Here is an 18874-nt window from a genome sequence, read left to right on the forward strand (position 1 = left end):
TTCTATCGCTGTGAATTTTGCTATAAAGAAATTATCAGTAAGGCACTCATGCATGAACAGAAGGTATTACTTATTACATTTCACATGAAATTTCTGAGTTGTCTTGGAGAAGTTTTTGATTTTGAAGATTTTTTTTGTTGTCCTCAAGTTTGCTCCATTTGATGTACATGCTGATGGAGACATCATTTTTCGTCGCATTTATTCTTATAGATATGAGAGGACTGTACTCATGACCTTTTGGCTTAATAATAATTATGACTAGTCACATTTTATGACTATTTTTATTTTTTGTCTTTAATTTTATTTTGTCTATATCAAGGCTTGTAATTATTTTTTAGGGGTTAACGAATATTCTAAGAGCTTTTGCATATTGAATGTTTGTTGGTGGATTTTTAATATCAATGGATTTTGATACTCCGATTGATGGATTCCACGGGTTTAATTATTTTTAACTCTACGATCGAGATGTTGTCTTGGAAAACAATCACAGATTGAAGATGTTTGGTACGTTTTGTTTTTTTCCTCCCGACTGTAGAGAATTTGGGGTAATTAGGTGGCGGCGAAGAGCTTATTTTTTTAGCAATGATGGCCGCAGTCTTGGATACTCTGTATAAAAAATTAAGCTGCTCTACAATACACTCATCAAAGGCACTGAAAATATTATTGAAAGCGAGCATAGTAGAAGTCCAGAAGTACATGAAATGACTACTTTACTGTGTGATTCCATGATTCCCAGCTAAATTTTATTTACTGATGATAACGACTCCCAGCGTTACTTTTATTATTTACTGGGTAATTTCATCGATGCCAGGATTCCAGTTTTCTTGGCATATTCAATAACATCATCATATATTTGTTCGATCCGCTTGTACTTGTACTGAAATCCTGCTTTAACTAGCTTTTGTGAGCTAAGACTTGATTTGTTCTTTTCGCGGAAGCTGCTGAAACTGCAACAGATATTAATGAACGTAGTATTAAAAAATGGTTGGAAAAAAATGGCATCTTCGATAAAATAATACCGATGGACCGTATCGATCGTCAAGATTAAATATTTTAATTACGTAAAATTTTAAATATTATTTAAAAATATAAAAAAACTTTTGAAAATTTAGAATCAAAAAAAAATTTAATAAAGAAAGAAAAGCTACGATGCGATCAAAATTAAAAAGAAGAAGAGATTAAAAAACGAATGAGCAAAAGAAAAAAATAGTAGAATAAATAAAAAAGAATTGTGAGAAAAATAAAGTATATATTGGAGTTCGTCAAAGCTTGATCTCTCCGTAAGGAATTATATAATAAAAGGAGAAAAAAAAAAGAGCGAAAGAAAGATAGAGAGAAATAGAGTTTGGATTGGGGATCCGTTCGAGTACCCTCTCACTTGTGCTTAACTTGTTTAAAAGTCCTAGTTGATGTAGGTATGCTTTAAATTTATCATTCTTAGTGAAGTAAGCAGATAGATTATACGGCAAATGGGGATTTAGTCCTTACTTGGTATCCACTTGATATTCTGGATATCGTTCTGCAAGGAAATTAGCTAGGTCGAACAGATTTGTGTTAATTGAGCAGCAGATATAACGACCAGATGGCGCAGACTCAGCTACAAATATGTGAGCTCTGCAGACATCCTCAACATGAACTATTGATATTGAGCCAGAGACTGTTTGCATGATTCCCAAGAAATTGAAGAAGTCAGAATTGCCTGCACCAAGTACAAAATTCTCTTGTAAGTTTACTTATATCGTGAATTTCTCCACATTCAAATTTAACTGAAGTGTGAAAGACTGCAAAACCTGTTAGCAAGGCTAGACTCATGCCCAAGCTCATATTTTCCTTTGGAATTAGGGAAGGGCCGACAACAAGTGTGGGAGTCACAGTAGCAAGACTGATGTTATTTTCTTGTGCAAATTTGCATGCTTCCTTCTCTACAAGCACCCTTGAGACTGCATATCCCTGCAAAAATCACTCATGTTGGCTGATCGATCTTTATTATTTCCTTTGGTCGTGCAAATGTTACGATCATGGCTCGGTGGCTTACCCAAGTTGGGGGCTTCTCAGCTCTAAGATACTCGACGTCTGACCATGATTCCTCATCTAACACATGACCAGTTCCTTCGAGATGCTTAGTAGACACTGCAGCTGCTGAAGATGTTAAGACAATCCGCTTGACTGACTTTGCTTTCACGCATGATTTCATAACGTTCAGCGCTCCTTCTATCGCAGGTTTAATGAGTTCTTCCTGTGTTCATGGAAGATGAGAAGAAAGGAGAACAGTAAGAAGCATAGCAAATGAATCCATACACAGTTCATCTTCATATTTCTGATCAAGAGTAGTACCTCAGGATTCTGAGAGTTCAAATTCACAGGAGCGGCAACAAGGAAGACGTACTCACAGCCACTGACTGCCTCGTCGAAGCTGCCTTCTTCAGTCAAGTCTGCACGAAAAATTTTCAGATCACCAAGGCCTTGCATTTCCTTGAGGTGAGAAATCTGCACCGAGTTATCTGCTTTGACAACAGAATTAAACTGAATCAAAAAAAACAAATAATTATCGTTATTATCATCATCATCATGGTTTCTTTTGCTATCCTAGTAGGCTGCCTTCACAGGGGAAGCAATGAAGGTTGAAGAAATTTGAAGCAAACCGGGGTCTCTGACAGTGGCATTGACAGCATAGCCTTTCACTAGCAATTGCTTAATGAGAGTGGAGGCTATGTATCCATTGCCTCCTGTGACACAAGCCATCTTCTTCCCATCCTCCATAATGAGATTTCTTTCAACCAACAAGAAGTTCTGAAACTGACGTAAAGAACTATGAGATCAGCGTTGCAGTTCTTCTCCCCTAAAGGTTTATATAAGCTAGCCGACATCATAATTAGTACGTCCCGTTCCAAAAGTTAGCTCTCCATGCACCTGCAAGTCATTCGGCTGGCTGTTTGTTAAGAAATTCTTCCATGCTCCCTCACAGTAGCATTGGGCATGATAAGCGAACATAAATGCCATAATACTTAAAAGTTGAAGATCTTTTACTTTATTTGATTTACTTCCTTAACCTGTACAGGTCTTGCGTCAAAATTAATTTCTCATTCAGAATATCCACCCATTCTTTGCATCTGTCTATTTGGTGCTTATTTCCATTCGTCAAAACAGAGAATAGTGGTTGGACAAAGGTTATCTCTTTTTTTGGGATAACTTACAATTTCCCTCACTCTCTCTCTCTCGGGTTTCTCTGTATGTGTGCTCACCGGTCAGTCAAAATTTCCTCTTCTTCCTTTTTTCTGTCATTAAAACCCTTCATAGGTATTTTTGGTAGTTATAAGTTGAAGTGGAAAAATATAAATTGCATCCTTATGGTAAGGCTAAAATTTAGAATCTCTCTAAATTGAATCCTAGATACAAAGGCACTTTAGGCCCCACCGAGCTTTAGCTGTCTAGTTTTAGGCTTCAAACCATATGCGTCGTCGAACGATTGCTTCGAATCAAACGGTTGTTCAATATTGTTTGGGGTTGGAGTTGAACTCATAACCTCCTTGGTCATGAGCAATGGCATTGGTTAATTCTATAACAGAAGGTCCAAAATAAAATATAGAGACCAACTAAACATATTATCAGATTCTCTGCATTCTGATTTGTAGGAATTTGCTGCGCTCCACGACGCAGCGTCCTCCCATTGCTCGCAAGAGAATTTACTGCTATTTGGGATTTTTTTTTTCAACCGTGCTTAATAAATAATTCACTTAATTTCTATAAATTTTCAGCTGCCAAAAAATGGGTATTTTTATATTTTATATTTAAGACTAAATCTACCATATAATTATGTCTATTTATACGAAAATAAAAATTATATAAACCTCACTCTATATTTTATTTATTTTATAGGGGCGGGTTTATTAGTTGTATTTTAATAATTAACATTTGTTAACCAAAATACGTGTTAAATAAAAACAATAAAAAGAAATTAATTACGAAATCTTTAAGAATAAAATATGAACTATAAAATAAATAAAATATCGGATGAGATTTATAAAATTCACTAAAGAAAACTCACGGAAGACCCTTCATATTGTACGTCTTAACTTCTCCTCTGGGCAGACCAGAAAGTGCCGCATGTACGGTCGTTATGGCTTTACTTGGAAGTTGTAAGAAGGGCAGTAGATTGGGCTGCACGAGCCCGTTTTGGTAGGTAACAGGTGTTTCTCGTTTCAAGCGGTGAGCTACTCTCGCTTCGTCTTGCATTAAATTATATTTTCGCTTTTGACGTTTTAGGGTTAGCATGATAATTAATCTAAAGTACCTCTTATTTAACTCTCAAGTGGTCTTTAATTAAAAAAATTATTCATATATTATGATTATTTTATATTTGTAGTTAATCTAAGCTTGTGGTAACTCACAATTAGATTTGATCAAACGGCCCAGTCTGCTCGTGCCTGACCTGGTTTGGACTAGGATAAGCTCGGCTCAGCCCGAGCCCAAACTACCCATGGGCGGCACGGGTTAGCCTTTGCCCATCCGACCCAGCCCAAAAGTCTGTTCGTTTGGCTTGCAACTAGACCCGCTCGTTCTGCTATAGTAACCCGTTCGTTCTGCTATAGTAAAAAATCAAAGGAAAATTTTGTACCGTCCCATTTTACAATTTTTTTAAAGCACAACCTTTAACTTTTTTTTAATTTATTATTATTATTTTTTAAATGGAGGAACATAAATTTTTTTTAAATAAAAGAGTGAATAGTAAAAAAAATTTAAAAATAGTTAAAATATGGGTTGGGTCGAATGATTGGTGAGTCGAATGGTCTCTAATTTAAAAAATTATTCAAATATTATAATTATTTTATATTTATAGTTAATCTTAGCTCGCGGTAACTCACAACTATCAAAAGTGAGTTTTTGACAAAATTAGTTCTATTTTAGAACTTATTTACTAAGATAGATAACACCTAAATTTAAATAACAAATGCGATGTATTTATTATAGTTCTAATTAGTAAAAAAAAAGCTTCCTACCCTAAGAGATATGCAATATTACTAAAGAGTCCTAGTAAAAATATCGATAAAATTAGTACTTTATTTAAAAAATATTACTGATTTTTATTTTATTAAATAAGATGCTTAACAGTTAAGCTTTTTACTATAAATTTTTTTTAAAAAAAAAAACTTAACCAATTTTAAATTTAAATATTATTATATAAATAAATAAATTAGAAAAATAGATCTATTTCAGTCAACAAGTCGCAAAATGTTATTAGTCTTTTCGATAGATTTCTGTGTGGAAAAGTCAAGGTTCATATCGCACGTGGCAAGCTCACAGTTTGAAACACTGACCTTTTTTGGACCTATCTGCAAAACTTCACGTGCTTTTCATCAGTATTAAAAGTTGACGTAGTAGTTAGTAATAGTAACTATGAAAGCATTACTTTATTGACAGCTCATCCCGTCACCAAATAATAATAATAATAATAATAATAATAATAATAATAATAATAGTAGCATTTCTTTATTAGATCGAGATCGCTGCTAATATCATATACCATTCGTAACTTCTTTCTCTCTTTCTTCTCTCCCACTTCGCTTAGAATATTTTTGGCCGGCGGGGGATGGACGGCGACGGTTCGCCGGCGACTACGGCGGGGAACGCCGTGTGCGTGACGGGGTCGACGGGGTACATCGGATCGTCGCTCGTCGGAGCGCTGCTCCGGCGGGGCTATCGTGTGCATGCGGCAGCCAGAGATATAGGTCTTTGTTTCTCTTTTACTCTCTCTGCTTTGTATCAATTCTGATTAAGGTGTAATTTTTTTAGCTTTTATTTTTAATACTTGTGGGTTGATTATATGCAGACATCTAGTACTATATAATAATATATCTTTCACCTTCGAAAATTACTGTCTTACTCTTACGAAAACTAATAGAATATGTGGTGCTTCACATAGCACAAAGATCGATAATAAAAAGAGTGATTAAATATAGATAAACGAGATTTGAATTCTAAACTTTTAGAAAAAATATGCTGTGATACTTATAGTAATGTGCAACTAAATGCAAGTATTCATATATTTAAGTTAGAACAAATATGTTAGCCTTGGTCCAGTCCAGCCCATTTTAGAGATGGCCCATTTTGGCTTTGATGTGATTTCATATAATTTTAGGGAAAGCATCACAGATACTATCAACTTTTGGAAGCAAAGATCAACTAAGAATTTTCAGAGCTGATCTCAATGAGGAAGGAAGCTTTGATGAGGCAGTGAAGGGCTGCATGGGTGTCTTCCATGTAGCAGCTTCCATGGAGTTTAACACCTCTGTTGAAGAAAACATTGGTGAGTATTCTAACTTTGTTCATTGATTAGTAAATCATCCTGCTAAATTGTACGATACTGAAGCATTGTCAGATCATAAAGATGAACAAATCAATTAGTTTAGAACAAAAGCTGGCAAAGAAAGAGAGGAAAGAAAAAAGAGTTCAAATGATGTCAATGATGAAGGCTAAACTTGAACATTTTGATTACTGAATGCATCTGGGAAATTTTATCGCACTATATAGCTTAACATGAACAAAGCCTACAATTTGAAGATGATCATGTGAAGTCAGAGATACTACAACCAGCAATCAGAGGAGCAATCAATGTTCTGCAAGCTTGCTGGAGAGCTGGATCGGTCAAGCGTGTCGTGTTTACGTCTTCCATCAGCACGATCACAGCAAAAGACAGTAATGGCGAGTGGAAGACGACGGTAGATGAGTCATCCATCACACCAACTCATCAAGTCTGGAGAGAAAAATCAAATGGATGGGTATATAATCTTTGGCCTCTTCATGAAGATTCCTTCAAGAAACTTGTTAATTTCTTGTTGCTTCATTTGATGTCAGGTCTACGTGTTATCAAAGCTCTTGACAGAGGAAGAGGCATTTAAATTCGCCAAGGAGAAGGGAATTGATTTGGTATCAATCATCCCACCAACTGTGGCTGGTCCATTTCTAACACCAACTGTTCCTGCAAGTGTTCAAGTTCTTCTGTCACCCATCACTGGTAGTTTCTCCAAATTATCAACCTAAGTTCATATAATGATCTCTTTCTAGATCCACTTTAAAAAGAATTATATAGGCTATATCAGATCGTCCTGGTAGTTTATATAAAAACATTCAACAAGATCTTCTCTTCTTCTTCTTCTTCTTCATATCTCATTCTGATTAGATTTTTTTTCTTTCTTCCTCATAACTATCACTAGGTGATCCACTGCTTTATCCTATATTAGCTTCAGTGTACTGTAGGCTGGGATCAATCTCATTAGTGCATATTGAAGACATCTGCGATGCACATATATTCCTAATGGAGAACAAAGCGGCGAAAGATCGATATCTCTGCTCGGTTGGCAGCTACTCAATGCCTCAACTTGCTGATCTCCTCTCTTCTGAGTACCCTTCTTTTGATTCAGAAAGGTGAACTTTTTATTTTCTGCTAAGTTCTCTTAATATATACGTATGTTTTAGTAGATAAAGTAGTTTACCAGTGACTTAAAAAATTTGATTGCAATGTGTTTAGGTTCAGAAAGGAATTCCATGACTCCATACCTTCAGAGATTTCTTCTAACCGTCTGAGTGATTTAGGATACAAGTCCAGATATAATGTGAATGACATTGTGAAGCAGAGTATTTCATATTGCAGAGAGTGTGGTTTTCTGAAGTGTCCTGAAGTTGAAAAGTGAACTAGTTCTGGTGGGATATTGGAGCAAGAAATCAATCAATTCTACAATAATAGCCATTTCAGTACCATATCATTGATCATTACCTCTCTCTGCCATTTCAGTACCATATCATTGATTATTACCTCTCTCTCTCTCTCTCTCTCTCTCTCTCTCTCTCTCTCTCTCTCTCTCTCTCTCTCTCTTTGTTGATAGTACAAAAGAGGCCTAAATAGATGAATAGATGTTGTAGAATGGCCTAACAAAGCTTAGGTTTCTTGTCCTGGACCTCCAAATGAATGCATAATTAATTGCCTTTTGAATATGGCTGGGTATATTATAAACCAGAAATCGAGAGAGAGGAAAAAAGAATCTATTGGACTAGTCAATCATAATACTCCTTATATCTTAAGAGTTAATTACGTATTCACCACCTGAACTGAGTCAAGTACACATTATATCTCTAAAAAATAAAAATAAAAGTATAATTTAACTCCCTCCCCCCCCCCCCCCCCCCCCCCCCAAATAAAAAAAGAATATTATGATATCCACCTGTATAAAAAAGGCACAGAATATTACACTTTTGATATTATATGAAATAAATTATATGCTATTATCCTTCCGGGGTGTCATAATATTAGGCATAGGGAAAATGTACTGCCAGCACTGTTCTTTATATTGTTTAACCACCTTAAATACCCTGAAACAGGTTTAGAAACTTTATACTTAAATACATCATTAGTGCATTTGCACCAAAATAAATCGAGTTAAAAGAATCTGATGTTAACCTTAGCTGATTATATGAAGAATTTTCATTCTAGGTACACATTCACAAATAATAATCTGAGTTTGAAACACAAAATTTAATGTATATTGAGGAAAATACCATTAAGATCAAGTGTACATAAGTCAAAATTGTGGAGATTTGGTTATAAGGAGCATTTATCCTGCAGAGCTCACTTCCATGCTTTTTTCCCCCTGAACTGCTTTCCGGACCTTCTTTGCTGCTTCTTTTTCTCCTGCCGAGAACGAGCTATCGTTGCTCTCTTGGCAGCAAGAGGCATTGCCTTCTTGTGCTCTTTCTGCCGATTACTGAGGCCACCAGTCTGTTATCCAGCACCAAACATGAAATCAGTATCTGAATACTTGAGAAACCACTAAATAATTTAAAATGAAGTGCAAGAATATTCAAAACCAGTCGCCTCGGAGAAGAGAGAGAGGTTATCAGAATATTTGACATTACCCTTTCTTGATAAAATTATTTCATCAAAGGATCGGTAGCAATTGCAAATTATAGAGGACTAAGAATTCAAGAAAAGCTAATGCCAACATGTAACCGAAGGTTGGAATTAAAGTAATTTCAGTTTATGCTGCCGCAGAGGATTACCAAGTTATTTTAGAGTTGTATAGAACAAAAGGCAACTTCTGAGTTCTCTCAGTTATTTCTTTCTTAGAGCAAAAAGTGTAAGGGCCTGTTTGACTTTAATTGCAATATTTTATTTAGAGTAGGAACTTATGCAGAAGAAAATTCCCATAAAAAGCATCCCATGGTGTTATGTTTTAGTTATTTCATTTATCATGAAACAACATATAGAAATTTCTTATATTAATAAAGACCAAAAAGAGGAAGTATGAAGATCCAACTCCCCACAAACCCAACCTCATGATAGAGAATATGATTGGGACAGATAAAGGTTTACACTGCCCACGTTCATGGTGATGATGCAAACCAGAAAAGAGGGGTTCTGCTTTTGCCCTAGTATTAGTAACCCCAGTAATAATGTGCAAGAGTAGGCAGCAGTCAAATAGCCTAATGGAAGGTAGGAAGTTCACCACAACCATTCGAAAAGGATCCTTATACAATAGTTAACATTGTATATTCGATACATACCTTTTTCTGTTTCACAGCTGCCCTAGATTGATACTTTCCTCTGTCCTCCCTCCCTGCTCTCACTAGAGCCAACCTTTCCTCCTTGCTAAGCTTTCTTCTTATGTTTGACTGCACATCACATTGCTTTATGTAAGGTGAGGGAGAAAGCAAATAACAGAGAAGAAAATTATAGAAGTGATCATTAAGAGGACAATAAATTGCTTCAAAGAAGATCACTGGAAATGCACCTAAATCATATAATAAATATTTTACTGTCATCAATAATTGTTTAGCTAATCCCGATGACAGGTAGATGATGACATCATCCCTCTTCCCCTTACCAAAAGCAGAACCATGCAGCACTGTTCCTTAACAAATGTTCCTCCAATAAAGTATAGGTTGAAGGATTTTCAAAAGATATAGAGAACAATAATAGACAACGGCCACAATCCAGAATGATACTTGAATAAATTCAGCAGTAAGTAAAAAATTTAAGAAACTAGCACTGCAGTAGCCACAACATTTAAGAAATTAGACTCAAAGCCACGAAGAACTTGGGACTTACCTCGAGTTTAGCAGGATCCACACGTTTTGTACTTAGCTGCTCAGATGAGGGAATCTTGAAGGCTGTCGTTTTTGAGTCTAAACCCTTCTTTAGAAGGCCTTGTTGAGTCATAGCCAGCTCAACCTCTTTCTTTGCCTAAAACATTCAATAGAAACGGTGAAATATACTAGACAGAATTCCAATAGAATAAATCAAGTGCTTCAGCCTACATACCTTCAGCTCTTTAATTCGCCGGAAATCTTCATTAGAAAGAATTCCATCTGTTTCATCTGACGAGATTTGTGCCTTCCTAGCTCCTGCTATTCTTTTCAGAGCTCGAAGACTAGCTTCTGCAGCATTTAGCTGCCCAACGTAATCCACAAACTTCCTTTTGACTGCTTTAGACCTCTCTTTGTTTGTTTCTTCATCATTGCTGCTATCATTGTCAGTACAATTGTCATTGTCATCATAATCGCTGCTCGACTCTACAGCCATCTCTTCATTATCATCACCAGCATCTTCATCATCAGATTCATCATACTTCCTATCCCCATCCACATTATCTCCTAGTTCCTCACAATCTTCATCAGTAAAAGCATCATTGTCATCCTCTGACATCTGATCCACTCCCTCATCCTCATCTTCATCTTCATCAGGAACATCATCCTCTTCTCCAATTTCTCCAGCACCACCCTCTTCTTTTGTCCCATGGGAAATTTCACTTTTACTATCATCACCACAAGTAGACGGCAAACTTCCTTCATCCTCACAACCAGATGCGATAAGTTCATCATCTGAACTAGTAGGCGCAGAGTAATCGTCTTCTTGTTGTAGCAACTCTACTCCAAGTACATCACTAGCCACTGTGATCTCTCCAAATGCTTTTGGCCTAGCTTTTGGATTTACAGGGCGGCCACGATCTTTCTTGACTAACAGTGAAGGACATATCTGAATTCAAATTAAAAGCATAGTTTCAATAAAGTAATTCTCCACATAAATAGATAAAAGACAGTTATAGATGAAGGAATGGAAGAACCTCTCTGAATAAACTGATCAGTGAACGAGCAGCAATTGATACTGCCTTCTCATGTGATTTTTTGTACAAAACAAGGTCACGGAGCAGATCTTCGTTCATCAACTGAAAGGTAAACAAGAAAATAATTGATGAAAGGAACTAGGCCAATAAATAATATATAAATTAAGAACTGTCTGTGAAGTAACAATCTAACTCCATTAAGACCAAAATATGGAATCAGGTGAACAGATATCAGCCACAGATACACCAAATGTGCATAACATATATTTCACAACTCAACACAAATAAACATAAAAGTCTTGTTGGATGACATGTCACTGTGTCAAATACTTCAGATGCTTGAACATGACACATCTAATATTCCATATTGCATTAACCATGCTTAGATTGTAAATATGTTGACAGATGCACTTAATTTTGTAGCGTCATAATAATTACAATTTTTAGGGTCCATTAGAACCACTCAAGTTCAAACAAGTTATGATCTTTAGATACAAATTACAACATAAGTTTTATCATCATTCTAGTATAATGTCATCAGGAATACAAAAAGGAATACTTTTCAAGTTTTCATATTATCAAATCTTCAAATGATGATGGAATCAAATATAATGCTTTCTAAAGTGTTTTTACTGTCCACTTCAGAATTCAGAAACCCAGCAAAATACATGACATCTCACTTACAAACTCATAGTTTCTTCAGCTTGATTCCCAATATTCCAGAACAATCAGCAAGTAAAAGGATAAAATGATGAGTATTTCAGTCTTTTCAGATGTTTTTTCATGATTAAGAATTGTCAGATGGAATATTCATATAAAAGTTGTTTTTTTGGTACTAGGATCAAAAATAAATTTATGAGATGAATATTAGGTGAAGATCATACCAAAGGCATCCGCAGACAGATCTCTCTTACAACATTCAGTCCAACAGCAATGGCCTAGCAAATCAAAAGAATCATTTATAGAAACTTCACACCACCATTCACCAATATATTTTATAATGTTGGATCCAACATAATTGATATACTAAAGCAACCTCTGTTCGAGAACGGTCATGCACGAATTGATTTACTATTTGCTTGAACAGTGGTTCCACTGCATCAGGTGGCACCTAAATTGAAATGAACTGAATTATTATCACTTGTTTAGCACAATTAAAAAGTATAGGAAAAATACAGCATGCTTCTGACTGACTCTAATAAGAAAAAGATTGAGCAATAGGACAACCATATCATGACAGGCCTGAACTGCTGCGGCAAGCAAAGTCGTGACATCACGTTGATGAGGCTGCAAAAAGGTAAAAAAAAAGGCAATAACTGAGTCTAAAATCAAGGTTAAAGTCGTGGCACAAGGTGTCACTTTGGTCTATTGGCACAGCACAAGCCAGTTGGCATGGCACCATTCCGATAGGAAATGCAGCATGACAAGCATGCTTATGTAACAAATGCCATGTGAATTCTTTCCTGCCACTCTGAGACCTTGATGACATGGTACATGCCAGGCAGCATGGACCATGCTGTTCGGCAGTTAAGTACTTAAATCATGCATGAAGTAGGATTCTTACTCATGAACATATTTTATACCTGAACATATCTTGAAAGATATGGATATAAGTTCAATAAAATTAGGCGGTGCATCCCGACAGTCCTGGCGATAACCTTCAACATCATCATCCTAATCTGCAAAGTGGAACAATGTGTGTATACTATAAACAAGATTTAGAGTATAGCTAAGTACACCTGATAAGACAATTAAAGTTAGGAATAACTAAATAAAACAAGCTTTAGAAAACTAATGCTAAGTTTCAGTTAAAAAGTAAAAAATATGGACAAACCTCAAAGCGCTCATTACATTTCTGAAGACGAGAGAATAGCTTCTCAGCGAAACCCTGCAAATAAGATATGAAGGAAGATCAATTTTACAGAGGCCAAAATGCTAAAAGATGCAACTTGCATGTAGATCTAACCTGTGGATCTTTTAGATATGTAAGGGGAGAATAGTAATTGGAGCTTGTATTCTCAGAGGCTATCCTTTTCTGCCTTTTCATGCTACGAATAGCACGCTGCAGTTTGGCTTTCTTCTTTTTCTTGCTAGCACTGGTACCCTTATGATGTGCCTAGAAGGAACAGAAATGTATGGTCATGACCATGATGCAAAAATAGAGGATGGCCATTGGCCAACCTAATTCTTAAGTAGAACCAGAAAAGGAAAATTAGCAGGTTCCACATGGGATTATATCAAACTTATCATGAAAATCAGAAGAAGAAAATTCAATAGCATTTATTTTTCGGAAGAGAATGTGAAGAGAAAATCCACCACAATATTTTCCTTGCATGCAACAATGGTCCAACATGATAGTGCCAAACCAAGTTCTCAAAGGGGATTTGCACAATAACAGGAAGCGTAGAATATGTATTAAATGATATTAGAATTTAATCATCAAATACCTTGTAGACAGCCTCTTTGCTAATAACAACTTCGGGCTGTTGGCTGGCCTCATCTTCACTGCTCGAGGCTTCGCTATCATCCTCTTCTTGAATTTGTTCATACCCAAGAAGGAATGAGATAGCTGCTATCATGATCCTGAAGTTCCGAAAACCACATATGTAAAACTAAAGCTAGTGGTACTTAAATATGAAAAAATATAGATAGCACACCTTGAAGATGAGTGGAAACATCCAGTGCATATAGCATTGGCTGTCCGATCATCAAACCATACTCTACGTCGATGAAGGTCACAAAGAACAATCAGAGATCTTTTGGCCCTCAACTCTTCTTCTGCCTAAATAAGAGTGACTTGTAAAATAGATCACCAGAAAAAAAAAAGAAGCTACTAAATAAAAGAAAACTTGAGCAAAAATACAGAAAAATCAAATCATTGAATAATACAAACAAGATACATTACAAACCTGTAGCATCGAAAACAGAATATTCTGTAATTTGCGATTCTCAAGTTCATTTTTATGTTTTTGATTCATCCGCCGGATGCTATGTACGACATGCGAAAAGGCCAGCTTTCTCAATGTACGATCACCAATAACTTGAAGATCCATAAACAACTCCAGAGTGTCGCCGAGATCAACAATCTGCAAAGAAACGAAAAATAAATATTCCAATAAAGACCAATGCAGATTAAGAAACTTGTGATATTTTCATAGAACTAGAGCATTAATGAACTACAATGTTACAAGAAATCTACTAAAATTAAAACTGAGACACACGCTCTAATTAGAAACCAAAGAAAAAATTAAAAAAAGGCCAACATGTTTTCTTTCTTCAAAAGTCCATATTTTATGATGGTTTACTTGGAGAACAACCGATAAACAAAGCATAATACTATCACCGTTCTTATGTTTTCAAGAGAAGCTTATACGACAATAAACTAATTGACCCAACCATTTTAAAGTACTTAAGAAGAAAATGAATGACATATTGATATGTAGAATGCATCTTAACATTCATCCAATTAAGCACAGGAATTATGTGACTAAATGAGGTTTCTGTTCTCAAAACTGAAGAAACTCAGGAGTGAAGTGCGAAAATCCAAAAAGCTCCCACCTTTCGATTCACAAGAAGTATCAAAGCTTGCGTGAGATGCACACGAAGAGACGAGGGAATAGATGCAGCACTGGTTCGTAAAAACTCGACGATCTTTCCGGGGAAGACGGCGAGCTTCTCGGGGTAGAAGGGCGCCACGTGGGCGAGGAACATGGCGAGGTCGCTGAGGTCCTTCGCGGCGTTGTCGGTGGAGGAGGAGGAGTGATCGTTGTGGTGGTAGATTTCGAGGGAGGACTCGAATTGGCGATAGAGGACGTCGAGCTCGGCCTCGTAGCCCTCGGGGTCGCATTTCATCTTAGATTGGAGAGAAGGGAGATTGAGACGGTCCGCGGTGAGGCCAGCGGAGGAGAGCGATTCCGGCGAGATGAAGAGAGCGGCGGAGGTGGAGGCTGGGGGTGCCATAGGAAGGAAGGGAGAAGGAGAACGGATCGATTCAGGGGTTTAGGGTTTTATAGGAGATTCTGAGACTGGAAATACGGGTTCGGAAGCGGTGCCAAACCCGTACTCAAGTCGGATAGAGAAATCGGACGGCAAACGGATCTGTCGGATAATATTTGATCCGTTTTATTTTTCACATACCCGCATATGATTTCCTATGAGTGCGTCCGCAGAGAGAATATGCGACGTGGCACTTCGAGAAGCTGCTCAAAGCTTCTTGTCCCCGAGCTTGCATTATGAAAAGAGAGTGGGAGGGAGATGGAGAGGGAGATCAAAGATGGGATCATCGTACTATGCGTGGAAGAGCTTTAGCGAGGACGAGGACAGGCCGGAGAAGCCTCGGAGGTATGGGGTGACGGAGATGATGAACCCAAGCGATAGCCTCGTGGGCAAGGACGCGTTACAGGTTTGGATTCGGTGATTTCTTTTATCTCCTTTGGGTTTGGATTAGTTTATTCTAGATGCAATCTCTTATTCTGTGGGAGTTGTTGCGGAAAACTGCCAAAATTTCGCTTGATTCTGATGTATGTTGTTCAAATTTTGGTTTTTAATCCATTCGGAAGTGATATTTTATGCTTTCTTGTTGCTCTCTTTGGTGAAATTTTGTCATTGTGAAAAATTGATGGACGTTTGCAAGTTCGGAGGCCAATTGTGAAATTTCATGATGACCTTGTTCATTGTTCAATGGAAGCCAGAGTTTTAGTTTAATCCTGTAGTTGTTTATCGAAGATGAAGAAAGTAGTCTCCAGTAGAATATGCGAACCATCCCCTTCTTTGCTGAACTCTTTTCATCTCCAACCATTTGTTGATTCGAGTTGATAGGTTTTTTACCTAAAATAAAATAGAGTTTTTCTCATCTATTCTTCTTAGCCTTGATCAATGTTCATAGAACAAAACAAGCTCCTATGATAGTCATGGGTGCTAGTTTCCACATTACTCTAATATAATCACTTCATGCATAATTCTTTGTGACACTAACAACAGAAGAATCAATTCATGTGATCATCATTCCATGAACCATCCAGGTCAATTGATGCAATGTGTTAGGAAATTTGATATGCCCTGGAATTCAGATGAAATAGGCAGACCTTCTAGCTTAACTTTATGTACGAAAGCATGGAGCTAAATCCTGATCACAATCCTTGCAGGAGATTTTAGAAACTATGGGACAATTTGTCGATGGGTTGAAATTTTCTGGTGGCTCAAACAGTTCGATGCCAGAATCCTTTATCAAAGAAATAACCGACTTGGCACACAGGCACAACATATATGTTAGCACTGGTGACTGGGCAGAACATCAGCTTCGTAAAGGGCCTTCCTCATTCAAACAATACGTGGAGGTTTGCAGAAATTGATTATGCTTAATATGATTAGGTTCTTTTTTAGATATATGATTAGACCAATTTTTTTCCTAAATGCTATTGCAGGAATGCAAGAGGTTAGGGTTTGACACAATCGAGTTAAATGCTGGTTCACTGAAACTTCCTGAAGAATCTCTCTTGAGATTTGTTCATACCATAAAGAGCAGTGGATTAAAAGCTAAACCTTTATTTGCAGTAAAGTTTGACCGGTCTGAGATACCAGCCATCAGTGACAGAGCTTTCGGAGCTTATATAGCTCCAGTGCAGCAAAGTTCAGGTAACAAATTGAGGCAACTATGCATTTTAACACTTTTTTCTCTGCTTATGCAGTCATAATGTAATATGACATATTTTGCAGAAATTGTTGAAGACGTCAACCTGTTAATCAGAAAGGCTGAGAGATGCTTGGAAGCTGGAGCTGATATGATCATGATTGATGCCGATAACGTGTGCAAATATGCTGATGCTCTACGCACAGACATTATTGCAAAGATCATTGGTCGTTTGGGACTGGATAGAACAATGTTTGAAGCTTCTAATTCGAGGACCTCTGAGTGGTTTGTCAAACGATATGGACCACGGGTACTGAACTTTTTATCGAGTACATCTCGTGTATTTCTCAAAGTTCACATGATTGAGCTTTTTTCTTAGTACATTTGTTTATTATTCAGGTGAATCTTTTCGTCGACCACTCAGAGGTGATGAATCTGGAATGCCTCCGAGGCGGCAATTTGGGTAGAAACCACACATCTATTCTTGGCTCACCATTTTTCCTCATGTGATGTGAAGATGTTCACAGCGTGTGTTTTTGTTACTGTTGTAATGCACTGGAACAAATTCTGAAAGTAACAAATATATGCGCATAGTGTGTTCTGTGTAAGCTCTTTCAGTAGTCTTTCATAACGTTGGAGCATGATTTGAGGGTCATCTTACTCTAGAAGTGACATGTTATGCTGTCTTATATCTGTCAAAAAAAAATGCAGTATTTAAGCTGGCAAGTATCTATGAGGAAATCGGCTTTTCGTCCAATCCAGGATTCAGAAATAAATGGGTTCCCTAAGCTGATTCAATCCTACTTCCGTGTGGTGGAATTAGTAAGCTTATTCTAATGATATTGTCATAAAAATTGCCAGAGAAAATGTGGCACAAGATTTTCACACTTTAATTTCATGTGCATGGAGAGTAACTGCATATGTTGTCTCTCAATGTTGCACCTATTTGTCCTCATTTCTTTCCATCCCCTTCAGTTCTTAATTATTGTACTTTTGATGTCAAAATAATTGAAGGTAGTGTTTGATGCAAGAACCTTGACATGCAGAATGGTTGCCAACTTCACTGCTGTCTCAGTTTCTGTCCGGTAGTCCTTGGAGGCAGTAAAGTCAGTTTTTCCCCCATAGTTGTTCAAGTTCTTTTGTGCCCCTTCCCTGAAAATTTATCTACAAACATATGTGTATATTCAGTGACTGTTGGAGGCATTTTAGTTTTTTTTTATGTTAGATTATTTAATTTTATTTCTGACTTGTTCTTTTAGCTATTATAAATCTTGGAACGTTCTTATTAAAGTTCAATGAATAATTTGAAATTTTAAAATTGTCCGCTTTTTCTCGTTGGAAGATTTCAAATACCTTGTTGGCGGATTTGACTGATTTCGTTATTTTATTATTCACTTATGCTCTTGTTCTATGTCATTCTTTGGTATCGGAATCGAACTTCTTGCTATTTTTCTTCGGTCATTCATCGCCACTTCGTCGAAGATCCTTAGTACATAGAAAATTTGTACCATGTTTTATGTAACTCCCCATTTGTTCTTTATTCGATTACTAGCATCGTGAACATTGAACTCCACTGTGTTAAGCCCAATGAGTTTCAGAGTCGCAGGAGAAGATCATTTACCGTTAAAGAGTGAAGAATCTGTCATCACCGAACTACAAAGCGAAACCTAATGATTGTTTGTACATCATCCAATAGCCGGCCATCAACAAATTGTTCATATTCTTTGCCATCATCGACGTAGTCATCTTTTTTCTCAAAGCTATAGTGACAGAGAATGTCGCCTCTCACTATGATGCTGAATTTTGCCAACCTTGATAATGCCACTTGCCAGTGCTGCCACCTACTCGGTGCCACATTATCTTATATCTTTCGGTCGACACTTGATTAAAATATTCCCTGCTTGATCGTCCATTGTTGCCATTGCTCATTGTCTTCGTCACACTGAGTCTGTTAGATCCTTCACAATATACTTTTTAGCAGATTTGCTAGAAAAAGAAACATCTTCTTTTATTAATAATATCTATCTTATTTCTTATGTGGAATTATTCATCTTTATGTCTAAATAGCTAGATATTAAGCGCCAAATTTATTGGTTGAATCTCAAATGTGATGTAGCCAAGTTAATTCTAT

General features: G+C 36.8%; 4 protein-coding genes across 8 annotated transcripts; 2 read left to right on the forward strand and 2 right to left on the reverse strand.

Annotated features, from left to right (window-relative positions):
- Positions 1-639: 639 nt before the first annotated feature.
- LOC140772146 (anthocyanidin reductase ((2S)-flavan-3-ol-forming)) lies at positions 640-2830 on the reverse strand. Of its 2 annotated transcripts, none has more exons than XM_073114064.1 (6): positions 2643-2830; positions 2335-2501; positions 2036-2236; positions 1791-1950; positions 1489-1699; positions 640-947 (listed from the first exon to the last, which is right to left on the reverse strand). In XM_073114064.1, the coding sequence occupies exons 1-6, from the start codon at positions 2758-2760 to the stop codon at positions 782-784; spliced, it is 1023 nt and encodes a 340-aa protein (XP_072970165.1). In that variant the 5' UTR covers positions 2761-2830; the 3' UTR covers positions 640-781. The 2 variants fall into 2 exon arrangements, with proteins under 2 accessions (XP_072970165.1, XP_072970166.1); XM_073114065.1 differs by having other exon boundaries at positions 2335-2523; positions 2643-2829.
- A 2698-nt stretch (positions 2831-5528) lies between these two features.
- Positions 5529-8006, forward strand: LOC140772229 (dihydroflavonol 4-reductase). 4 transcript variants are annotated; one of them, XM_073114195.1, is made up of 6 exons: positions 5529-5726; positions 6137-6304; positions 6559-6776; positions 6853-7012; positions 7239-7422; positions 7526-8006. In XM_073114195.1, exons 1-6 carry the CDS (start codon positions 5588-5590, stop codon positions 7686-7688), a joined length of 1032 nt encoding a protein of 343 aa, XP_072970296.1. In that variant the 5' UTR covers positions 5529-5587; the 3' UTR covers positions 7689-8006. The 4 variants fall into 4 exon arrangements, with proteins under 4 accessions (XP_072970296.1, XP_072970297.1, XP_072970295.1 ...); XM_073114196.1 differs by having other exon boundaries at positions 7245-7422; XM_073114194.1 differs by having other exon boundaries at positions 6577-6776; positions 7212-7422; positions 7526-8005.
- Positions 8007-8308: 302 nt separating this feature from the next.
- LOC140771965 (uncharacterized) lies at positions 8309-15117 on the reverse strand. Its single transcript, XM_073113817.1, has 15 exons — positions 14673-15117; positions 14024-14200; positions 13772-13896; positions 13562-13697; positions 13081-13230; positions 12949-13002; positions 12698-12793; positions 12342-12401; positions 12151-12225; positions 11999-12052; positions 11115-11216; positions 10313-11026; positions 10100-10234; positions 9556-9663; positions 8309-8770 (listed from the first exon to the last, which is right to left on the reverse strand). Exons 1-15 carry the CDS (start codon positions 15072-15074, stop codon positions 8621-8623), a joined length of 2538 nt encoding a protein of 845 aa, XP_072969918.1. The 5' UTR covers positions 15075-15117; the 3' UTR covers positions 8309-8620.
- Positions 15118-15252: 135 nt separating this feature from the next.
- On the forward strand, positions 15253-17849 carry LOC140771966 (protein HEAT-STRESS-ASSOCIATED 32). The gene is made up of 5 exons (XM_073113818.1): positions 15253-15516; positions 16259-16450; positions 16538-16748; positions 16830-17053; positions 17143-17849. The coding sequence occupies exons 1-5, from the start codon at positions 15268-15270 to the stop codon at positions 17251-17253; spliced, it is 987 nt and encodes a 328-aa protein (XP_072969919.1). The 5' UTR covers positions 15253-15267; the 3' UTR covers positions 17254-17849.
- The last annotated feature ends 1025 nt before the right edge of the window (positions 17850-18874 follow it).

The sequence above is a fragment of the Typha angustifolia genome, chromosome 12 (assembly GCF_048772165.1).
Source record: "Typha angustifolia cultivar Huaian chromosome 12, ASM4877216v1, whole genome shotgun sequence".
Classification (NCBI taxonomy): domain Eukaryota; kingdom Viridiplantae; phylum Streptophyta; class Magnoliopsida; order Poales; family Typhaceae; genus Typha; species Typha angustifolia.

Coding starts and splice junctions, on each gene's coding strand:
- LOC140771965 (XM_073113817.1), bottom strand. CDS start 15,074: ATGGCACCCCCAGCCTCCACCTCCGCCGCTCTCTTCATCTCGCCGGAA. Junction 12,402..12,697: donor ATCTTTCAAGATATGTTCAG/GTATAAAATATG, acceptor ACCTTTTTGCAG/CCTCATCAACGTGATGTCAC. Junction 11,027..11,114: donor TGATCAGTTTATTCAGAGAG/GTTCTTCCATTC, acceptor ATTTGAATTCAG/ATATGTCCTTCACTGTTAGT.
- LOC140771966 (XM_073113818.1), top strand. CDS start 15,268: ATGAGTGCGTCCGCAGAGAGAATATGCGACGTGGCACTTCGAGAAGCT. Junction 15,517..16,258: donor TGGGCAAGGACGCGTTACAG/GTTTGGATTCGG, acceptor CAATCCTTGCAG/GAGATTTTAGAAACTATGGG. Junction 17,054..17,142: donor TCAAACGATATGGACCACGG/GTACTGAACTTT, acceptor TTTATTATTCAG/GTGAATCTTTTCGTCGACCA.
- LOC140772146 (XM_073114064.1), bottom strand. CDS start 2,760: ATGGAGGATGGGAAGAAGATGGCTTGTGTCACAGGAGGCAATGGATAC. Junction 2,237..2,334: donor TGAACTCTCAGAATCCTGAG/GTACTACTCTTG, acceptor CCATGAACACAG/GAAGAACTCATTAAACCTGC. Junction 1,951..2,035: donor CTGAGAAGCCCCCAACTTGG/GTAAGCCACCGA, acceptor TGATTTTTGCAG/GGATATGCAGTCTCAAGGGT.
- LOC140772229 (XM_073114192.1), top strand. CDS start 5,588: ATGGACGGCGACGGTTCGCCGGCGACTACGGCGGGGAACGCCGTGTGC. Junction 6,305..6,558: donor CTCTGTTGAAGAAAACATTG/GTGAGTATTCTA, acceptor TACAATTTGAAG/ATGATCATGTGAAGTCAGAG. Junction 6,777..6,852: donor GAGAAAAATCAAATGGATGG/GTATATAATCTT, acceptor ATTTGATGTCAG/GTCTACGTGTTATCAAAGCT.